Source organism: Balaenoptera ricei, chromosome X (assembly GCF_028023285.1).
Source record: "Balaenoptera ricei isolate mBalRic1 chromosome X, mBalRic1.hap2, whole genome shotgun sequence".
NCBI lineage: Eukaryota > Metazoa > Chordata > Mammalia > Artiodactyla > Balaenopteridae > Balaenoptera > Balaenoptera ricei.
Genome location: NC_082660.1, coordinates 55,115,751 through 55,128,346, shown reverse-complemented (window position 1 = coordinate 55,128,346; position 12,596 = coordinate 55,115,751). Strand labels below are relative to the sequence as shown.

The following is a 12,596-nucleotide window of genomic DNA, read 5'->3' as shown; positions in this document are numbered from 1 at the left end:
AAATGAAGGAAACAGTAGCAAAGATCAATAAAACTAAAAGCTGGTTCTTTGAGAAGATAAACAAAATTGATAAACCATTAGCCAGACTCATCAAGAGAAAAAGGGAGAAGACTCAAATCAATAGAATTAGAAATGAAAAAGGAGAAGTAACAACTGACACTGCAGAAACACAAACGATCATGAGAGATTACTACAAGCAACTCTATGCCAATACAATGGACAACCTGGAAGAAATGGACAAATTCTGAGAAATGCACAACCTTCCGAGACTGAACCAGGAAGAAATAGAAAATATGAACAGACCAATCACAAGCACTGAAATTGAAACTGTGATTAAAAATCTTCCAACAAACAAAAGCCCAGGACCAGATGGCTTCACAGGCGAATTCTATCAAACATTTAGAGAAGAGCTAACACCTATCCTTCTCAAACTCTTTCAAAATATTACAGGGGAGGAACACTCCCCAACTCATTCTACGAGGCCACCATCACCCTGATACCAAAACCAAAACCAGACAAAGATGTCACAAAGAAAAAAACTACAGGCCAATATCACTGATGAACATAGATGCAGAAATCCTCAACAAAATACTAGCCAACAGAATCCAACAGCACATTAATAGGATCATACAGCATGACCAAGTGGGGTTTATTCCAGGAATGCAAGGATTCTTCAATATACGGAAATCAATCAACGTGATACACCATATTAACAAACTGAAGGAGAAAAACCATATGATCATCTCAATAAATGCAAAGAAATCTTTCAAGAAAATTCAACTCCCATTTATGATAAAAGCTCTGCAGAAAGTAGACATAGAAGGAAGTTTCCTCAACATAATAAAGGCTATAGATGACAATCCCAGAGCCAACATCATCCTCAATGGTGAAAATCTGAAACCATTTCCACTAAGATCAGGAGCAAGACAAGGTTGTCCACTCTCACCAGTATTATTCAACATAGTTTTGGAAGTGTTAGCCACAGCAATCAGAGAAGAAAAAGAAATAAAATGAATCCAAATTGGAAAAGAAGAAGTAAAGCTGTCACTGTTTGCAGATGACATGATACTATACATAGAGAATCTTAAAGATGCTACCAGAAAACTACTAGAGCTAATCAATGAATTTGGTAATGTAGCAGGATACAAAATTAATGCACAGAAATCTCTTGCATTCCTATACACTAATGATGAAAAATCTGAAAGTGAAATTAAGAAAATACTCCCATTTATGATTGCAAGAAAAAGAATAAAATATCTTGGAATAAACCTACCTAAGGAGACAAAAGACCTGTATGCAGAAAATTATAAGACACTGATAAAAGAAATTAAAGATGATACAAATAGATGGAGAGATATACCATGTTCTTGGATTGGAAGAATCAACATTGTGAAACTGACTCTATTACCTAAAGCAAACTACAGATTCAATGCAATCCCTATCAAAGTACCACTGGCATTTTTCACAGAATTAGAACAAAAAATTTCACAATTTGTATGGAAACACAAAAGACCCTGAATAGCCAAACCAATCTTGAGAAAGAAAAATGGAGCTGGAGGAATCAGGCTCCCTGACTTCAGACTATACTACAAAGCTACAGTAATCAAGAGAGTATGGTACTGGCACAAAAACAGAAACATAGATCAACGGAACAGGATAGAAAGCCCAGAGATAAATCCACGCACATATGGTCACCTTAACTTTGATAAAGGAGGCAAGCATATACAGTAGAGAAAAGACAGCCTCTTCAATAAGTGGTGCTGTGAAAATTGGACAGGTACGTGTAAAATTATGAAATTAGAACACTCCCTAACACCATACACAAAAATAAACTCAAAATGGATTAAAGACCTAAATGTAAGGCCAGACACTATCAAGCTCTTAGCGGAAAACATAGGCAGAACACTCTATGACGTAAATCACAGCAAGATCCTTTTTGACCCAACTCTTAGAGAAATGGAAATAAAAAGAATAATAAACTAATGGGGCCTAATGAAACTTAAAAGCTTTTGCACAGGAAAGGAAACCATAAACAAGACAGAAAGACAACCCTCAGAATGGGAGAAAATATTTGCAAATGAAGTAACTAACAAAGGATTAATCTCCAAGATTTACAAGCAGCTCATGCAGGTCAATAACAAAAAAATAATCAACCCAATCCAAAACTGGGCAGAAGACCTAAATAGACATTTCTCCGAAGAAGATATACCGATTGCCCACAAACTCATGAAAGAATGCTCATCATCGTTAATCATTAGAGAAATGTAAATCAAAACTACAATGAGATATCATCTCACACCAGTCAGAATGGCCATCATCAAGAAATCTAGAAACAATAAATGCTGGAGAGGGTGTGGAGAAAAGGGAACACTCTTGCACTGTTGGTGGGAATGTAAATTGATACAGCCACTATGGAGAACAGTATGGAAGTTCCTTAAAAAACTAAAAATAGAACTACCATACGAAGCAGCAATCCCACTACTGGGCAAATACCCTGAGAAAACCATAATTCAAAAAGAGTCATGTACCAAAATGTTCATTGCAGCTCTATTTACAATAGTCAGGACATGGAAGCAACGTAAATGTCCATCATCGGATGAATGGATAAAGAAGATTTGGCACATATATACAATGGAATATTACTCAGCCATAACAAGAAACGAAATGGAGTTATTTGTAGTGAGGTGGATGGAGTTAGAGTCTGTCATACGGAGTGAAGTAAGTCAGAAAGAGAAAAACAAATACTATATGCTAACACAGATATATGGAATCTAAGGGATAAAAAAAAAAAGTCATGAAGAACCTAGTGGCAGGACGGGAATAATGACAGAGACCTACTAGAGAATGGACTTGAGGATATGGGGAGGGGGAAGTGTAACCTGGGATAAAGTGAGAGAATGGCATAGACTCATATACACTACCAAATGTAAAATATATAGCTAGTTGGAAACAGCCGCATAGCACAGGGAGATCAGCTAGGTGCTTTGTGACCACCTAAGGGATGGGATAGGGAGGGTGGGAGGGATGGAGATGCAAGAGGGAAGAGATATGGTGATATATATATATGTATAACTGATTCACTTTGTTATAAAGCAGAAACTAACACACTAACAGACATTGTAAAGCAATTATACTCCAATAAAGATGTTTAAAAAAGAAAAAAGACTGCATTTAGAATTTGATTTGGGGAAGTTGTCAAAAATGTCAAAAAATTTGAGAACTTGACTAAATACAATCACAGGTTACTATGAAACAATACTTAGTTATCTATTTAACAAAAGTGGTAATAAAAGAATTCAATGGTAAATAGAGTATATTACATAATTTTAAAAGCAAAACAAAACAGAAGCTTAGTTCTTTAACATTTTGGAGCTTCAGTTTTCTTAAGTATTCTAAGACCTGATAAAGACAACATGAAACATGGGAAATTATTTTAAGACAGAAACTCTTGGCTTCCCAGGCAGATTACTTAAAAGATAATGAAAAAAATTATTTTCTTTACAATTTCTTATTAAGAGCAGATCAATAATCTGAGACAACTATCATTTTAATGGAGAGAAAATCATATAATTGTTCTTTTTCTTTATTAGTGTACCATTAATACTAAGGCTAATATTAAAGAAAACTTATAAATGAGTCCATCCAATCTTAGCCAGCTCTGAACACACAGGATGAAGGTTTATTTTCCAAGATTCCTTCTACAACTTTTATTTATAATATCCATTCAGTTTTTGTCCTACTCTTTTTCTCTTTCTCATTCGGGACCAACCACTGATTATACTTTAGGACAAAATTACTCTTTTTCCCTTAACAAAAACATGTCTTTTATAGATTTCTTATTCAAAAATATCTTACTTTCCTTGTATATAGAGTTTTTTAAAAGTTTACTCTATCATTCCTAATGGTTTTATTTACATACATTGATTAGAATTTTATCCATTACTAATCTTTCTTTTACAGAGAAAACTACGAATTTTGAATTGCCTGCCACATAGTATCATCCTGTAGCAAATATATGAATATATCATTTCATAATTTCTAATGGCATATGTCTTTTCATAGTACATTTTCTCATGTTTATTAATGCACTCATATATATTTTTTCTATATCGTATACAACAAGATGTCAAATTAGATAAGCTTATGTTCAGCAGTTGATGTTTCAATATTTTTTCTCGATTTGAAATGTTCTAGATATTTAATGAATATCCATCATTTAATTTATGTTAGTATAGCTTTAAGATTTCAAGTTATTAACATATTTTTGAAACTATTTTTAAGTAGATATATCATAAAGCATAATTATTGTTTAAAATTTCATTTATAAACTTACATCTATTTAATTCATTTGTTCTTAATTATGCCTGAATTGTTCATGAAAATTTCATGTGATATTAAACAAAACTAGCTATTATCTTATTTTTCTTGTTGACAAATCAGGCAGTATCAAAAAAGTACAGAAGCACAGAAGCTAAAATGTTAAACATATGGTTCTTCTCACTCTCTCACTGTATCTCCGTCTGTTTACTGTCACCCTTGACATGCATCAAGCAATTCATAGGTTGGCTTTATAGTTTTAAAATCTTAAACATTTAATAGAAATAGCATAAGCTCATTTGACTAGTCAACCTAAGTAGAAGAAAATTGTATGTTTGTATTATATTTAATGCTGAGAACTTAAAGGCATGCCTTTTTCACCCCAACAATTTAAAAACCACCTCTATTTACCAAAGATTATCCCAGATTATGTGAACTTAAAAATTTGGGGGTAGTTTATATATTTCTGAGAGTTTTAAAAACACCTAATTTATATGATAGCTCATTTAAATCTAAGCCGATTTTAGTAGAACTTTTTAAAGGGATTTTATGCATACATATAAGACAGATAAACATGCAGACATAAACAGAGATCTTGTTATAATTTTAGCTGTGTGTCAGGTATATTAACATAAAGCTCATTAGTTTATTTCCTCTTTATATTTTTATTCAAACCATTTGTTTCTGACACAAATGGTAAATAGGTAACTATTTACCAATATTTGTGGAGACTTTTAAGATTTTTCATGTGTTTAGTTTCCAAATAGCTTTTTGTTTTCTTTTTTCCTTCTGATGAGAATCATCTCCCTGAAGTTTGTATTTCAGCAGAAACTAACACAACATTGTAAAGCAATTATACTCCAATAAAGATGTTTTATAACTAAATAACTAAATAAATAAAAAATATACATCTATCAAATTAAAAAAAAAAAAGAAAAGAGAGAGATGGCTTTCAGGGCCTAGAGAAGACATGGTAGAAAATTTACATCTCAAAGGCACAGAGAAAGGATGTAAGTTTTCTCCAGAAAGGAGTTTGGGGGCATATTTGCCTATTATCAGATGTCTAAGGTAATTATTATTCAAATGTTCCTTCTTTTTCTTAAGTGCAGGACAATTAATTATGTTTCCAATGTCTTGATCTTTTACAATATCTGCAAGCATTTTTAGGTGAGTAGAGGAAGTTTGGGGATAGATAAGCATCAGGTGGACTTTGAATTTCTTCTAGAACTGCTTTTTAGGTTTTTTTAAAAGATTTGTAAGAAAAGGACAGTTGTATTTTCTTTTTTGGTTTTCTTTTTCATGACTGCTAAGCGGATTTTATTTTTGCCAACAATGTAGAAAGACACTGAAGGTTAAGTTTTAAGCTGAGCTCTCAGTGGCGAGGTGACTCTCCTCCTGAAGAGGGCTGAAGCATCCTGAACTTCGAAAGCTCCAGGTTTAGGTCCAAGAAGGTGTACGTGCTGTAATCATGATGCTGGAGATTCTTGTAGGTGGTGTTGTCAAACAGCTCAGCTGGGGTGGCGGTTGGCGCGGACTTTTTTGGTGGACTATGCTTCTTGGGATTCGGTGGCAATCCCTTTTCATTCTTTCCTGATTCTGCAGAGAGAGAAACTGTAGAAACAAGTCCTCGAAACACTCCTGTTTCTAGGAGCACAGTCTTCAGCCCCCCTGCTCCTCCTTGCCGCAGCAGAAACGAGGCCGCCATGGCCTTGACTCGGGCGCGGGCAGGGCGACCGACCAGGCGGGTGCAGGTCGCACCGGACTGACGCGGCTGCAGCGTGCTCAGGACAGTTGTTTTTTAATTCCTCAAATAATTGACTCACAGCCTGAATGATATCAAGGGGCTGACCCATTCATCCAGCTACATTATCGTTATATAAGGGAGAAAAGATCAAGCTAAGATGGATAAAAGACTCCTGTGTTTTAGATTTAGAGTTGTGTGTCTTTGCAATGATTTAATAAATCCTCCCACAAAGGCTTCACAATGTTTTCTTTTACCTGTAAGTACATAGCTCTATTTTAGCTTGGGGGGAATAATTTTAAAAATATATTTCTATCAGGCTCTGAATATCAGCCTCCAATTTGGCCAACATCAGACCTAGAGCTCCTTTAAAAATTCCTTTCAAGTATTTAAACTAAAGTTTTACCTATCAGGTGACTCAAAACCAAAACCAATAACTAATCATGGATGCAAAAGTTGTCCCAAAGAGGGTGCAAATGTGAAGGCTTCCCAAGATCCAGACCCACTCCCAAGATAGCCAAAAGAAAGAAAGACTTAACTCCCTAAGAGCTGGCAATTGTCAGTAGGACTTTAGTTGCAAATAGGGTGCAACCCACATGTTTTGTCCAGCCACATTCTTGGGGCCTTGAATCTGACAGTTAGCCACCTGCACATGCAAGAACCAATACTTGCATGCCCCAACACGTGGAAAGCCAAGTTGAGTCCTCAGAGCACAAAATGAGAGATAAATTGGAACACAATAGCTGTTCCCAGGAGGAAAATAATCAATGGGTACCCCTCAAACCAAATTCACAGGAGTTACAAATCAAAGAACTAATTCTCACAATTTTTTTTGCTAATCTGAATTTGGGAAAGAAAAGACTTTTACCACACTTGCTCAACTGGTCCCCACAGGCAGAGATATGAAAGACTGACATCGTAAGAATTCTTACCTACTGCCAGCTGTTGCCAGAGGTCCAAGATCTCTGACTGCAGCTTCTGGACCAAGCAAGATGTCTCCAGATGATGGAGTCCCTTCATAGTTACCAGAAACTCTAAGGGAGGAAAAGTTTTTCCTCCAGCCTCTTAGGGTCCCTGGCTGGGTTTGACAATTAAACTGACAAATATAGATTAACAGGTAAAAAGCATACAAATTTATTCAGTATAAGTTTCACATGAGACTGGAGACTTCATAAGGAAATGAAGACCAAAAGAAACATTTAGACATGCATATTTTATGCTATGTTTGATGAAGAGTACACAGTCAAGGAGGAATATTATAGGTTAAAGAGTATGATGTAATTGTAGTAAACTGGGGGAGTCTTGGCAAAGCTGTTCTTGGTGTCCTTTTGTCTTTGGAGCTATGGATGTTCCTTTCCTCGTAGTGTAGGTAGGGCATCTCTCACATGAGGGTTTTATGTCCTGTTTCAGAGAAGTGGGGGGAGTCAGAGTGACTTCCTGCTTCTGCCATTTTATCAAACTTTTTCACCTTAAAATATTCAATATGGCAAGCTGCCATATTTTGGGATAGCACTTCCTGAACCCCATCACTCTCCAGTTAATTCTTTCCTGTTTTGCCCCTTATATCATTGGAAACTTCAAGTTGATCTCCTTTTTCTTTTTTTCTTCATGAGCCACATTTAAATGCATGGCACTTCACCAGATTTAATCAGCACTTCCCACTGTATTCTGAACACATTTAGGGTGTACATTTAATTAATTTAGTTTCACCTTCTTTGCATGATTTGACAGTTGAGGATAAAGAAGAATCTCTATCCCAAAATTAAGCTTTTTTTGGAGTTAATTACTAAGAATAGCAACATGTTAATAAGAATGGCCTTTCCCTGTCTTGGATGAACACATATGACATACATATGTATGTATGTCACAGCATTTTTAATAAAGGCAAACTTGAATTTCATGAGATATAAATGATATCAAATGTTATATAAAATGAGTTTCTGAGTTAATTAGGGAAAGAAAGTAACTTGAGTAAACATTATGGAAAATAACCTAGGACACATTAACTTAAAAAGGTTGTTTGCCTACATTTTGTGGCTATCTGTTTGTCAAAACCAAGACTTTAATTAATACCATGTAGAAAGTTTCTGGCACCAGGTAGAATTTTGTGATTTGGTTCAGTCCTACCTCTTGCCCTTCAATGATTTTTCTGAATGACTATCTTAGAATGCATCTGCGATAATTTTCCAACTTTTTTTCTAGAAAACTTCTTAATTTTGGAATCATAAAATTTTTTCCTGTGTTTCCCACTTTAGTATTGATTAGTACACACATTCTTATTCATTACAATATGTTCAGTGTGAACTCAAAGTCACAGTTTATTTATTCTCCTTCAGAATAAATTAAGTATACAACTCTTTCTGTGATATTCTTTTGTTTTAATTAAAGAAAAGATATTTTTATATTTGTTAAAACAGTAAGGAAGACTTTATTCAGGATATTTGCTATCGTTGTCAAGACTATCAAAATAAAGGAGAGAGATCAGCCGCAACTCTGAATATAGCTAAGACAACTGGGGATTTATAGCTAGTGAGCAGAATGAGGGGATCATTAAATGGAATATTACTAAAATAATACATTAAGGGTAGGGGATTTCTTTCTAAACCAACTTAACAGGATTAGTGCTAAAAGAAGGCCAGGGTGATCAGATATCAAGGGTGGGGGATCGTCTCTAAACTGACTTAGCAGGATTTTTGCTACAACTGGACTAGGCAGGCCAAATACAGGGCCCAAGGATGAGGCCTAGTTTGAAAAAGGACTCAGAGGAGTCTATCTAAAGTCTAGTCAATGGGAGAGTCTTTGTCAGTTCCTCCTCTTGTTCAAGGACAGAAGAGAAATTCTTCTTTCTTTTGAACAATATGAGTTTTTCATTTGGTCACCTTTCATTCAGTAAAGGCCAGTTGAACTATCTGTTGGGACTTGGTAGTAGAGGACATTTGCTACATAGTGTAAACCACCAGGCATTTCACTGATGTTGTAGGTTATGAAAAGAAAGACAAAGATTAATGGCTAGAGCAGACTATAAACCCATTTCAATGATGCTGTGGGTTATGAAAAGAAAAGCAAATATTAATGGCTAGAGCAGACTATAAACTCATTTTCTGTGTCCAGAGGACAGCAAGTTGAGATTTCTAGATGTTGGGAGAAGATTTCCAGATATTAAACTTCTGCTCACAGATCTTCTTTAGATAGTCCTAATAAGGATCTGAGCAATCTGGTTTTAGTTATTAATGATGCCAAGTCAATGGAGAGGGAGAAAAATTAGTAACATTAGTTTGGAGAGTTGTATCTAGATGTTGGAGGAAACTAGAAGAATTGAGGATTTGGTAAGGAATAACAAAATGTGCAATCCAGTTTATAGGTAGGCAACAAAACCATATGAGCCTCAGATCATAAATTAGTGTGTTTAGGAAGAAAGGTATCCTTAGACTTTCTACGTTTTGATTAAAGATTTTGTCTTTCTCCCCTATAAAGCAATATATCCTAATTATACAAAATTTTAAAAGTTAAAACAAGTAGAAGGAAGAAAAAACACTCATAGTTCTGCATCACAGAATCACTATTAACATTAAATTTAACTCCACTGTATTTCCTCCCATTCTTTAAATACTTAAAAATTTTCCTTTTTACATAATTATGATTATAATATACATACAGATTTATCTTTTTAAAATTTTCTCAAGTTGGGATTAGTTATTTTTCAACATAAATTTAATAACTATAGGATATTATATTGAATTAATATACTAGAATTTACTTCAAAATTGTCCTATTGTTGTATATTAGGATGTTTTATTAATTTTCTGCTTATCATAGTATTTAGAAATCTGTAATTATTTAGACTGTTTTACCACACATCGTGTTAGAAGGGATCCAAAAGCACTGTATTATAAAAGTAAGGTATAGTCTTCACTGCAGAGAGAAATCACAGCAAATTGGTGACAAAAAATTAGTCACAGCATAGAGAAAATTGTTTTACTGTCCAGTTATTAGCTTTAAAATATTATGGTGTAAAGTTGAATGCAAGGCCTGTAGATATACATATTCTCTCTTACATTGAAATCACTCAGTAGACAAAAACCCCAGTACTTATGTTTAAACCATTTGGAAAAGGACATTTCTGAAAATTGAAAAAAAATGATAAAATAAATCAGACCGTAGCACTGGCTAACAAAGACTTTCTTTTAAATATTGATAGTTGTGGAATGCTGTCTGGGACTTATATCAAAATTCTTTCACTTATATGCCAATTATAACTGCACTTACTTGGGCCATTTGACTTTCATCATCTGGAGAGACTTCTAAGGTAATTAACTATCCAGGTATTTGTTTATTTATAGTCTATTTGGTTACCCAAATGACCTTCAAATCTGCTCTAGGCCTCTTTTCTGCTAGACTTCTGCAGCTGCCTAATCAAAGCACTATGTTAGGCAAGCAGAGAGAAACTAAAATTCTTGGAGACCATCATTTTTATCCTAATTAAATAACAAAAAAGTACATACATACAGAATAAAAAATAGAGGACCAGTAACCATACAAGGTGGCCTGTGATAGACCACTTAAAATCACAAAGATTACTTATGCTTGCCCAGATTACCTTCAAGGAAGAAGATTTATTATTAAATTGCACAGAAAACTTAGGTATCATGGGAACCATTTTTGCAACCATCTAGTCTTCCTGGGCCTAAGCAGTTCTAAGACTAGGCTTCCTGAAGAATCAGAGTTACAGTAATTCATTATCATCCATAATACATACATAACTCATTGTCTAGTACTCTGTGTTTATGGGTTTACCTCCTTATTGAACAAAGTTTCACATCAACCCACCATGTGGGAGGATGAACTCCCTCATGTCCATCACCTCAGATAACAAATCCTGGTTGTCAGTTTTGATGAATTTGACACACATGTGACAAGCCTACAAGGCCGTCTATGATCTGGTGCTTGATCGCCTGCTGACTATAGGTTGTAATGCTATCCTCCTTGCTCAATTTATTCCAGCTAGTGGGCCTTTCTGTTCTCTAAAACACTGAGTTCACACCAGCCTCAGAGCTTTTGCATTCACTGTTCCAATTGCCTGGGATATATTTCAACCAGATCTTCCTATGGCAGACTCCATTCACTTCAAATGTAATTTTTATGGTCCTTTGTAATACTGACTACCCACATCACATATTTCTCTTTTCCCTTATCTCTCTTATTTTTCATAATTCTTATTACAACCTGATATTATATTATATACTTACTTGTTTATTTGCTTATCAGTTTGTCCCTTCGCTAGAATATGAACTCCTTGAGAGCAAGGACTGTCTGTTTTGTTTACTGCTCAGTTCCCAGGAGAGATATGGAACAAAGGAATGTCTATCATTTGAAGTACTTTACAAATTGAAGTACTTGCTCGTGGTGAAGTTATTCATATGAAATATATATTTACTTACAAGACCTTTGACAAAGAATATCTCCTCAACCAAACTCTAGCCAGGCTCCTCTGAGCCCTCTTATCAACTAGACCTCAACGTTGGCCTATAAAAACACTTGAATAAATACTAACATAGTTTTTAACAGCTCCAGGCTACATCCCTAGGATGACTCTTGTCCCCCTTAAAGTGCCTGCTTGAGAAAACAAAAAGCTTCTAAAAAAATTTACTGTTTTTTCAGTCAAAACCTTAAAATGGAAGACCTGTCTCCAGATCTGTGTGGGAGGGAAGGAATCTAACTTCAAGAAGCACCAGTTAACAAATCCAGGTAGATTTCACATGGATTAACCCAATCCTTTCCCTTTTTTTGTAATTTTTCATTTTCCTAACTCTATTAAGCCTCTACTCAATCCCCTTTCTATTCCCTCATTCTCCTTTTAAAATACCCTGTTACCTCTGCACAAATCAAATTTGAGTTTAGTTAACACTGGACTCTTTTATTTATTGCAATACTATATTCATAATTTAAAAGACAATCTCTAAAATAAATGGTGCTGGAAAAAAAATGGATATTCACTGTAAAAGAATAAAACTACTACTGTATCATACCACTCACAAAAATTAACTTGAAATGGGCTAAAGACTTAAATGTAAGACTGGAAACCATAAAACTTCTAGAAGAAAACAGAAGAAAAAGCTCCTTGAAATGGGTCTTGACAATGATTTTTTGGATATGACACCTAAAGCTCAAGCAACAAAATCAAAAATAAACAAGTGGGACTACATCAAATTAAAAAGATTCTGGACACCAAAATACATGATCAGCTAAAAGAAAAGAAAATGTATGGAATGAGAAAAATATTTGCAAAACATATATCTGATAAGGAATTACCATCCAAAATATACAAATAACTCATACAACTCAGTAGCAAATAAAATAAAAAAAATAAAAAACGGGCAAAAGACCTGAATAGACATTTTTCCAAAGAAAATATATGAATGGCCAATAGGCACATGAAAGGTGCTCAACATTAGTGATAATTATGGAAATGCAAGTAAAAAACCACAATATCTCCTCATGCCATGTTAAAATAACTCTTATTAAAGACAAAAAATAGCAA

General features: G+C 34.6%; 1 protein-coding gene and 1 long non-coding RNA gene across 2 annotated transcripts in view; one reads left to right on the top strand and one right to left on the bottom strand.

Moving 5' to 3' along the window:
* LOC132357274 (uncharacterized) overlaps positions 1-12,596 on the top strand; it is a 238,746-nt gene that overhangs the window by 182,683 nt on the left and 43,467 nt on the right. The window lies entirely within an intron of this gene.
* Positions 5,690-6,022, bottom strand: LOC132357812 (NADH dehydrogenase [ubiquinone] flavoprotein 3, mitochondrial-like). Its single transcript, XM_059911587.1, has one exon. It carries the CDS (start codon positions 6,020-6,022, stop codon positions 5,690-5,692), a length of 333 nt encoding a protein of 110 aa, XP_059767570.1.